The sequence below is a fragment of the Triticum aestivum genome, chromosome 4A (assembly GCF_018294505.1).
Source record: "Triticum aestivum cultivar Chinese Spring chromosome 4A, IWGSC CS RefSeq v2.1, whole genome shotgun sequence".
Classification (NCBI taxonomy): Eukaryota; Viridiplantae; Streptophyta; class Magnoliopsida; order Poales; family Poaceae; genus Triticum; species Triticum aestivum.
This window is the reverse complement of record NC_057803.1, coordinates 93,510,362-93,519,782: the sequence shown is the minus strand read 5'-3', so window position 1 is coordinate 93,519,782 and position 9,421 is coordinate 93,510,362. Positions and strand designations below refer to the sequence as shown.

General features: G+C 53.7%; 1 protein-coding gene across 1 annotated transcript; it reads right to left on the bottom strand.

Moving 5' to 3' along the window:
* Positions 1 to 6,200: 6,200 nt before the first annotated feature.
* LOC123081811 (G-type lectin S-receptor-like serine/threonine-protein kinase At2g19130) lies at positions 6,201 to 8,788 on the bottom strand. Its single transcript, XM_044504334.1, has one exon. It carries the CDS (start codon positions 8,649 to 8,651, stop codon positions 6,252 to 6,254), a length of 2,400 nt encoding a protein of 799 aa, XP_044360269.1. The 5' UTR covers positions 8,652 to 8,788; the 3' UTR covers positions 6,201 to 6,251.
* Between the last annotated feature and the right edge of the window lie 633 nt (positions 8,789 to 9,421).

The following is a 9,421-nucleotide window of genomic DNA, read 5'->3' as shown; positions in this document are numbered from 1 at the left end:
ATTCTAATAACACCCCTTAAGACCTTATTCTGCACACCGAATCGCTTATTCTGATAACACCCCAACCCACCTCCCGCACGACCACGATCACAATCCCTCCACCTCCTTCTCCACCCACGACCCCTCCCCTCCACCTCCTTCCTTCAGCCAGGGCTGCGCCCACCCCACCCTATATATATATATATATATATATATATATATATATATATATATATATATATATATATATATATATGTGTTCCTTAACGACATATTGCACCCGTACACTTTGGTACGGCCTAAATACGCCAGGGGCTTTAGTACCCCTCAATATGGTGTGAGAAGTCCGAACACTTTAACAAGTGCGGCACCCCAAACTTATAGCATTATATGCATCGACTCCGAATCATGTCTTGGGTCAATAGTTGGGTTTGCCCGGCTCCTATGTTTTGGTGCCTTACGTTCCACTATATCGGCTAAGGTAGCATTAGGAGAACCACTGTGATTGTGCCCCAGTTGAGCTGGGTCGAGCACCTCAGTGGAGAAAGCTAAAACTGACTGTCATGATGAAGCGAGAGCTGGTCGCTGTTCGAGAGGTTTTTCGAGTCCCTAAAGACTTATGTCGCTTAGAGCGAGGAGCCGACTCTGTCCGTCCAAGGCGTGGATAGCGCCCCGAACTCGGTCTTCCGAATACCAGGGTCTTCGCCGAAATTTAAAATTATAGAATTCTATGGCTAAGTGAGAGTGTTCACGCATTATAGTCCGATTGTCTTGTTTGTTGGGCTGAGCGCCTCCCTCGAAGGACCCGAACATGGGAAAAAGAGCGCTCAGGTTTATCCCCGAACACCCCAGCACTAGCGGCATGGGGGCAGAAGCCGACGACTTGCCATCTCTCAGAATTGATAAACAGCCGCACAGAAGGTAATATTTTAAATTCAAACATCATTACTTAGCGCATATGAACAAGTTTTCAGCGCACAAGACAAAACAAGCAAGTTTCACTCAAAAATTACATCCCTAGAACATTCATCCGCCACAAGGCAGGCACCCTTCAGAACATCCTTATAATAATTCTCGGGCTTGCGATGCTCTTTCCCCAGCGGTGGCCCGTCCTTCATGAGCTTCTCAGCATCCAGCTTGCCCAGTGCACCTTAGCACGGGCAAGGGCCCTACGGGCACCTTCAATGCAGATGGAGCGCTTGATGACTTCGAGCCTTGGACAGGCCTCCACCAGCCGCCGCACCAGCCCGAAATAGCTCCCAGGCAGAGCCCCTCCAGGCCACAGCCAAACTATGAGGCCCTTCATGGCCTGTTCGGCCGCCTTGTGGAGCTCGACCAGTTGCTTCAGCTGGTCGCTCAGGGGCACGGGGTGTCCGGCCTCAGCATACTGAGACCAAAACACCTTCTCTGTCGAGCTGCCCTCCTCGGCTCGATAGAACGCAGCGGCATCGGACACACTCCAGGGAAGATCTGCGAACGCTCCTGGAGAGCTCCGGATTCGGGTAAGCAACAAGTAACTCATGTTTATGTGTTTGCTTTGCATAAATAATGCCTTACCCGCCGCTATCTTCTTCACCTCATCCAACTCCTGGAGGGTCTTCTGGGATTCGGCCTTGGCAGACTTGGCATTTTCAATAGCCACCGCGAGCTCGGACGCTCGCGTCTTTGAGTCAAGCTCCAAAATCTCATGTTTTTCCATGAGAACCTGGAGCTCTTGCCGTACCTTGCCAACCTCGGCCTCATACTTCTCCCGCTTGGTGCGCTCCGTGGCCGCCCTCTTCTCGGCCTCGACCAGCGCTTGCTTAAGGGTCGCCACCTCAGACGTGGCCCCTACAATAGCCACGATAATCCTGTCATTTTTTGCAATTGCACCTATTTATACATATATTTAAAAAAGGTATTTCTTACCTTCATTGTCCTCGAGCTGCTTCTTGGCACACCCGAGCTCTTGCTCGGACCGCTCGAGGTTCTGCTTTAGCGTGTCCACTTCCGCAGTCAGTGCGGCAGACGCAAGCAGAGAAGCCTGCATACGCATATTGACTCCTTTTTGTTAGACTCCTGCGAATTTTATTTGATCCTCTATTCGGCTTTTCTTCCTGAACGCCAAACAGAGCATCAGGGGCTACTGTCTATGCGGTAATATTATTTACACATTCTTTACTTACCTCAAAGCCTGTTAAAAGGCTAGTACAAGCTTCAGTCAGTCCGCTCTTGGCGGACTGAACCTTCCGGACCACCGCACTCATAATGGTGCGGTGCTCCTCGTCGATGGAGGCGCCTTGGAGCGCCTCCAACAGATTGTCCGGCGCCTCCGGTTGGACGGGGGTCACCGGCACAGTGGGCTTGCTCCTCTTGGAAGGAGGTCCCCGCCAGACTCTGGAACCTTTGAAAGTTTCGGAGCGGTGTCCGGCCTAGAGCCGGACTTGGAGCCCTGGGGGGTTTCATCCCCTTTACTCCTGGAGTCCGGGAGGTCGCCTCGCGGCGCCTCCAGGACCACCTCCTCCCGGCTTGGAACCTGTTGGGATAACACTTCGGTGTCGTCCGTAGGGCGGGGGGAGGAAGCCGTCGGAAGCGAGTTCACATCCGACGAGTCCAGTGAGCCGCTCGACAACGCGTCAAGCCGGTCTTTGGGTGGGCTGCATAAACATATTCAACATAAGGGAAAGCTGTGCAATAAACAAATACTATGAATTACTCTGGTATCCGGATACTTATGATTTTGCCAGGGGCTTGGCCCTGGGCGGCCACTCCTCTCCGTCGTCATCGGCCTCGGTGGAGTAGTCCGGAGGAAGGGTTTTCCCCTTCTTGGACGCTCCGGCCTCCCCAGAGAGGGCGGCCTTCCTTTTCTTCTCTCCTCCCGCTGGAGGGGGAGAGGTCTCTTCTTCTTCCTCCTCGTCTTCACGGGAGGAATGCGCCTCGGAACCTTCAGATGATGGATCCGACACCTCCTGGCGCTGGGCACTCTTTCGAGTCCCCGTGGCCTTTTTCGCGGCCTTCTTCTCCTGCACCACATAGGGTGCCGGAACCAGCAGCTTCGCCAAGCGAGCGTCCGCTGGGCCTTCGGGCAAAGGAGCCGGACAGTTGATCTGTCCGGACATCTCCTGCCAATCCTGTCAAAGGTAAGGGAGCTTAGATCCCGCATGGAGTCAAACTATGAAAAACCGATACCCTATAAAAGGAAAAAACAGCTTACCGCATGAGCGTGACGCTGCGTAGTGAATCCGCGATCCTCGGTAGCGGATGCAGGGGCCTCGGCGCCCTTGAAAAGCACCTTCCAGGCATCTTCGTACGTCGTGTCGAAGAGCCTGCTCAGAGTTTGGTGCCGCGCCGGGTCGAACTCCCACGGGTTGAAAGCCCGTTGTTGACACGGGAGGATCAGAGGGATGAGCATAACCTGGACTACGTTGACAAGTTTGAGCTTCTTGTCCACCAGGGTTTGGACGCATGTTTGGAGTCGGGTCAGCTCTCCTTTTTTACCCCACGACAGGCCCGTCTCCTTTCAGGAGGTGAGCCGCGTAGGGGGTCCGGATCGAAACTCGGGGGCTGCGACCCATTCGGGGTCGCGTGGCTCGATGATGTAAAACCACCCCGATTGCCACCCCTTTAGGGTCTCCACAAAGGAGCCCTCGAGCCATAAGACGTTGGCCATCTTGCCCACCATGGCGCCTCCGCACTCCGCCTGGTTGCCGCGCACCACCTTCGGTTTGACATTGAAAGTCTTGAGCCATAGGCTGAAATGGGGGCGGATGTGAAGGAAAGCCTCGCACACGATGGTAAACGCCGAGATGTTGAGGACAAAGTTCGGGGCCAGATCGTGGAAATCCAGGCCATAGTAGAACATGAGCCCCCGGACAAATGGGTGAAGAGGGAAGCCCAGTCCACGGAGGAAATGGGGGAGGAACACCACCCTCTCATGGGGCCTAGGGGTGGGGATGAGCTGCCCCTTTTCGGGAAGCCGGTACGCAATGTCGTTAGACAAGTATCCAGCCTTCCTCAGTTTTTTGATGTGTCCCTCCGTGACGGAGGAGACCATCCACTTGCCTCCCACTCTGGACATGGCTGTAGAAGGTTGAGGTGGGGAGTGCGGACTTGGGCGCTGGAGCTCGAGTGCGCGAGAATGGATAAGAAAGGGAGGAAGAAGGCGTAGGTGAAAAGGTGGATCCTTATCCCCTTATATGGGTGGACGCAACTACGTGTCCCCACCAGCCTGGTAAAACTCGCTTATCTCCAAGCGCCGTAATCAATGGCGTGGTTGGGTTACCCACGCCCGTATTGATGAGAATCCCGGAATAAGGGGACACGATCTCTGCTTTAACAAGACGTGCCAAGGAAACCGCCTCGCATGACGCGCTGAGGTGGGATAATGAAACGACTCGAATAAAGGCTTGGCTGTGGTGTGTCACACTACGGAATACGTCAACAGATTAGATTTGTGTAAATATTATTCTCTCTATGGCAATATGTGGAAACTTATTTTGCAGAGCCGGACACTATCTTTGTGTTCAAAATCTTCTATGAAGTACTTGGAGGAGGAACCCGCCTTGCAATGCCGAAGACAATCTGCGTGCCGGACTCGTCGTCATTGAAGCCTGGTTCAGGGGCTACTGAGGGAGTCCTGGATTAGGGGGTGTCCGGATAGCCGGACTATACCTTCAGCCGGACTCCTGGACTATGAAGATACAAGATTGAAGACTTCGTCCCGTGTCCGGAAGGGACTTTCCTTGGCGTGGAAGGCAAGCTTGGCGATACGGATATGCAGATCTCCTACCATTGTAACCGACTTTGTGTAACCCTAACCCTTTCCGGTGTCTATATAAACCGGAGGGTTTTAGTCCGTAGGACAAGATACAGAACAACAATCATACCATAGGCTAGCTTCTAGGGTTTAGCCTCTCCGATCTCGTGGTAGATCTACTCTTGTACTACCCATATCATCAATATTAATCAAGCAGGACGTAGGGTTTTACCTCCATCGAGAGGGCCCGAACCTGGGTAAAACTTCATGTCCCTTGCCTCCTGTTACCATCCGGCCTAGACGCACAGTTCGGGACTCCCTACCCGAGATCCGCCGGTTTTGACACCAACAGAGATCAAGAAACATAGTAATGGTATTCATCTATCTCAAGCAAAGTATGCCATTGAACTGCTGAGTAGAATTGGTATGCAGAATTGTAAATCTTCACCAACACCCTTGTCCAGTTCAGAACCTTTATCCTTGACAGAAGGAGAGTCTCTGCACCAAGAGGACATTACTGGTTACAGAAGTCTGGTTGGTGGACTTCAGTACTTGACTCTCACTCGACCTGACATTTCTTTTGCAATCAATAAGGTGTGTCAGTATCTTCATGCACCTACCACAGCTCACTGGACAGCTGCAAAACGAATTCTCAAGTACATAAGAAACACTATACACTTGGGTCTTACATTCAGCAAGTCATCTTCCACACTTGTCAGTGCCTTCTCAGATGCAGACTGGGCTGGTTGTTTAGATGACAGAAGGTCAACATGTGGTTTTGCTATCTTTTATGGATCTAACTTGATATCATGGTGTGCAAGAAAGCAAGTCACTGTCTCCAGGTCAAGTACAGAAGCAGAGTATAAAGCATTAGCAAATGCAACGGCATAAATCATTTGGGTTCAATCTATGCTCACAGAACTTGGAGTGGTTCAGAATCAGCCTCCTTGTCTATGGTGTGATAATCTTGGTGCTACGTATTTATCTGCTAATCCAGTTTTTCATGCCAGGACAAAGCACATTGAAATAGACTTCCATTTTGTAAGAGAACGTGTTGCCAATAAACAGCTTGAGATCAGATTTATACCTTCCAAAAATCAGTTTGCAGATGGGTTCACAAAGGCATTGCCATCCAAAAGTTTTGAAGAATTTAAACGTAATCTCAACTTGTAATAGTTGTGATTATGGGGGAGTGTTAAACATATGACACGGCTCGGCTCCGTAGAGTAGTTAGGAGATGTATTTTCTAATTGTTAGCATAGTTATCTTTTATCTGTTTATTCTCCTCTATCTCCATGTATCTCTTTGGTTGTTGAACAACCTCATCTTGTAAGCCTCTGCGAGAGCCGGCCTCGCCCTGAATCAATATATATCATGTGGGCTCCCATATTACGGGAGTTGAGACGCTTCTACAATTCCCACAAATAGCATAGCATGTTCCTGCACGATTTGGATCGGCAAGTGAAGTGAATCACATGTGGTCATCATAATTCCCCGGAAGAGAAAAAAAGACAAGTCGCCATCGATTGGGTCCTCTTCAGAGCGTGCGTGAATCCTCCGCACAGAACACCTCCAGGTGTCTGGGCACGGGCGCAGCCCCCACCATGAGCGACCCCTCCAGAACCTGCACCACCTGCCCCATGGTCGGCCTCATCGCCTCGCTCTGCTGTATGCACCAGCACGCGACGCTGCACGCCCGGCCCAGCTCGACCACGTCCGCGTCCCCCGCCAGCCTCTCGTCCAAGAGCGCGACAAACTGCCCCTCGCTGACCTTGGTGGCCGCCCAGAGCGGGAAGTGGCCCGCGCCGCGGCCGCCGGCGTCCCGGTTCCTCCGCCCGGAAACGAGCTCCAGCAGCGTCATGCCGTAGCTGTACACGTCCGCCTTGGGCGTGATGGGCAGGCCCTGGACCCACTCCGGCGCCAGGTACCCCACCGTGCCCCGCGCCGTGGTCAGCGCGTGGCTGAAGTCCCGCCCGATGAGCTTCGCCATGCCGAAGTCGGCCACCTTGGGGTGGAAGGCCGCGTCCAGGAGTATGTTCTCCGGCTTCACATCGCAGTGCACGATGCGCTCCTGGCACTGCTCGTGGAGGTAGGCGAGGCCCCTGGCGACGCCGGCCATGATCCCAAACCTGGTGCCCCAGTCCAGCAGCCCGAAGCTCGGGCCGGCCATGGCGGACGCCAGGGAGCCGTTGGGCATGTAGTCGTACACCAGCAGCCGCTCGCGCCTCGTCGCGCAGAACCCGCGAAGGCGCACGAGATTGACGTGGTGGATCGTGCCGAGGGTCCTCACCTCGGCGCGGAACTGCTTCTCCCCCTGCGCCGATCCCTCGAGCCTCTTGACGGCCACCGCGGTGTGGTCACCGTCACGGAGCGTCCCCTTGTACACGGAGCCGAAGCTCCCCATGCCCAGCTTCTGGGAGAAGTTGTCCGTGCACCGCGCCAGATGGCCGTGGCTGAACACCAAAAGAGAGCCGTCGTGCCGCACAGTTTTCAAGCGACGATGCCTCCAGCAAACGAAGACGAACAAGCAGAGTATCGTGAGAAAAGATACCGAAGACGCGACCAGGATGACGTCGCGTTCATTTGCTGACGCGCCGCCATGGTTACTGGCGGCAGCAAGATCGGCGGCGGCGACTCGGAGGAACAGAGTGGACGAGCCGGCTTCGCCGTCGGTGACCTGCTGAATGTTCCTGAGATCACCACCCCACACCAAGCAACCACCACCACTGTACGCATACGCCGTGCAAGAGCAGTTTCTCAAGCACGCCGACCCGCAATCTCCGGAGCTACCGGCAGCATCAGCATCGGAGAAATAACTGCTTGGCAGCTTCACGTTTTGTACCGGAAGGAACCCATCGGGCGACGTGCCATTGCTGCAGTACAAGCTCGTCTTCCTCGCGCAGCCGCCGGTCCAATCCCCCGGCGACGCGGCGTCGAACGCCGGCAAGCACCGGCAGTACTGCGAGCTTGCCACGTCGCACAGCCCGAAGGGCCCGCACACGGAATACACGTCGCATGGCGACGTGGGAGTCGCCCAGTGGAGCAGCCACTGCCCGGACTCGCTGGACCAGTCGAACATGGTGAGCTGCCCGTGCGGGCTCATCACCATCCTCGACAGGGTAGAGGGGTTGACCACCTCAAAGGAGAAGCTGACCTCCTCATCATTGTTGACGGAGGTGTACTTGTACCTAGACGACATGCCCATCTCCGGCACGGAGGCGAAGCGCTGGCCGCTCGACGCGCCGACGCGGTGGTACACGGTCGTGCCGTTCCACGAGAAGGTGTACTGGCCGGACCCGGACGGGTCGACCCAGTCCATGTACAATCCCGTGGATGGGTCGACAGCGCTTCTCCATGACACGAGCGCCTGGTACGCGCCGCTGCTCTTGTTCAGCCCGACCCAGCCGCCCGGCACGAGCGTGTCGGTCGGGTGCTCGAAGCTCTGCCACATGACCTCCGACGAGTTGCCCGGCTGGCGGCCCCGCAGAACGAGGTTCCCGCTGTCGAGGAGCGCCGCCACGACGGGCCCGTTGCTCGTACGTGCGTGACTAGCCGACGACCAGACTGGCCTCTTCTGCTGGTTCTCGTTTAGGAGGAGGACGAGCTTGCCGTCCGGAGCTAGCGTCAGCTCCGAGGACGATGGGTCGGAGACAGGGCGGTCCCTGTTCATCACCCAAATGACGGTCTGCACCGGGATCTTCTTGTACCATATGCCAACGTAGTAGTTGGAGTCGCCGGCCGGGGAGAAGAAGCCCAGCTCAAACTTGCCTCCCTCCGAAACCAGCGTCCGGTTCCCGGTGATAGATTCTCCCACGGAGAGCGAGATAGAGCCTGCCGCGGCGGCAGAGGGGCTCAGACTCTGGAGCAAGAGGAGGAGACCGAGTTTGCACCAAGAGGCCATGCCCGGGCACTGTCGGCCGGAGAAAATGACCAGCATCGCCGTTACCGTTCGGACCTGAAGTCTGAACTGCACAAGTGGTACTCCAGGTAGTAAGTGCTCTTCATTGACAGGTGGTGGCGTGGTGCTGTGTTGTGCTGCGCGGGCACGGTCATATGGGAGTGTGCACAAGATGACCAAAGACCAGCCACAGTAACGGCTCTTCTTTGGCGGGCCTGACTATCTTTAGGTCCAGTTCTTTTGAGCTATGACGTGGAAATAAGCTCATGTGAGGATAAGCTTGAGATAAGCTCTTGTGAGAATAAGCTCCAGATAATAAGTTAGCCAGTTCTTTTTCATATCTATTTTGTCAGCTTATCTGGCATATGGTCAGAGAAAAGTCCGTAATGCCCTTAAACTATATTGTCGTTCAGATTAAATAATATCATTTTTTTTTATCATTTTGATACCCATATGAACATAAATTCCACTTACAAACACTACCATATGCTAGTGCTTTCGTCTGTATTATTCATCATGTCAATTAAAAAGAATTGGAAGAATTAATATGTAGTACAAACAACAATTAGATATTGCTTTCTATGCAAATACAATGATATCAACCAGAGGGCAACAATCTTGTACTTATACTTGGCACGATCAGCACATCCACATCAAAATTAGTTCTGCCATATATGAGCAACACCTCATAGCAAATCAAGATGAAAACAACATACATCAGCAATAGCTCATGGAAAATCTACATGAAAATTCTGCAAAATCAAAATCGGAGGAGCTCCTAGCTGATGCTCGGGCTCACAACTAGGGAG

Bases quoted from the DNA above. Each gene is read 5' to 3' on its own strand.
- LOC123081811 (XM_044504334.1), bottom strand. From the start codon at position 8,651: ATGCTGGTCATTTTCTCCGGCCGACAGTGCCCGGGCATGGCCTCTTGG.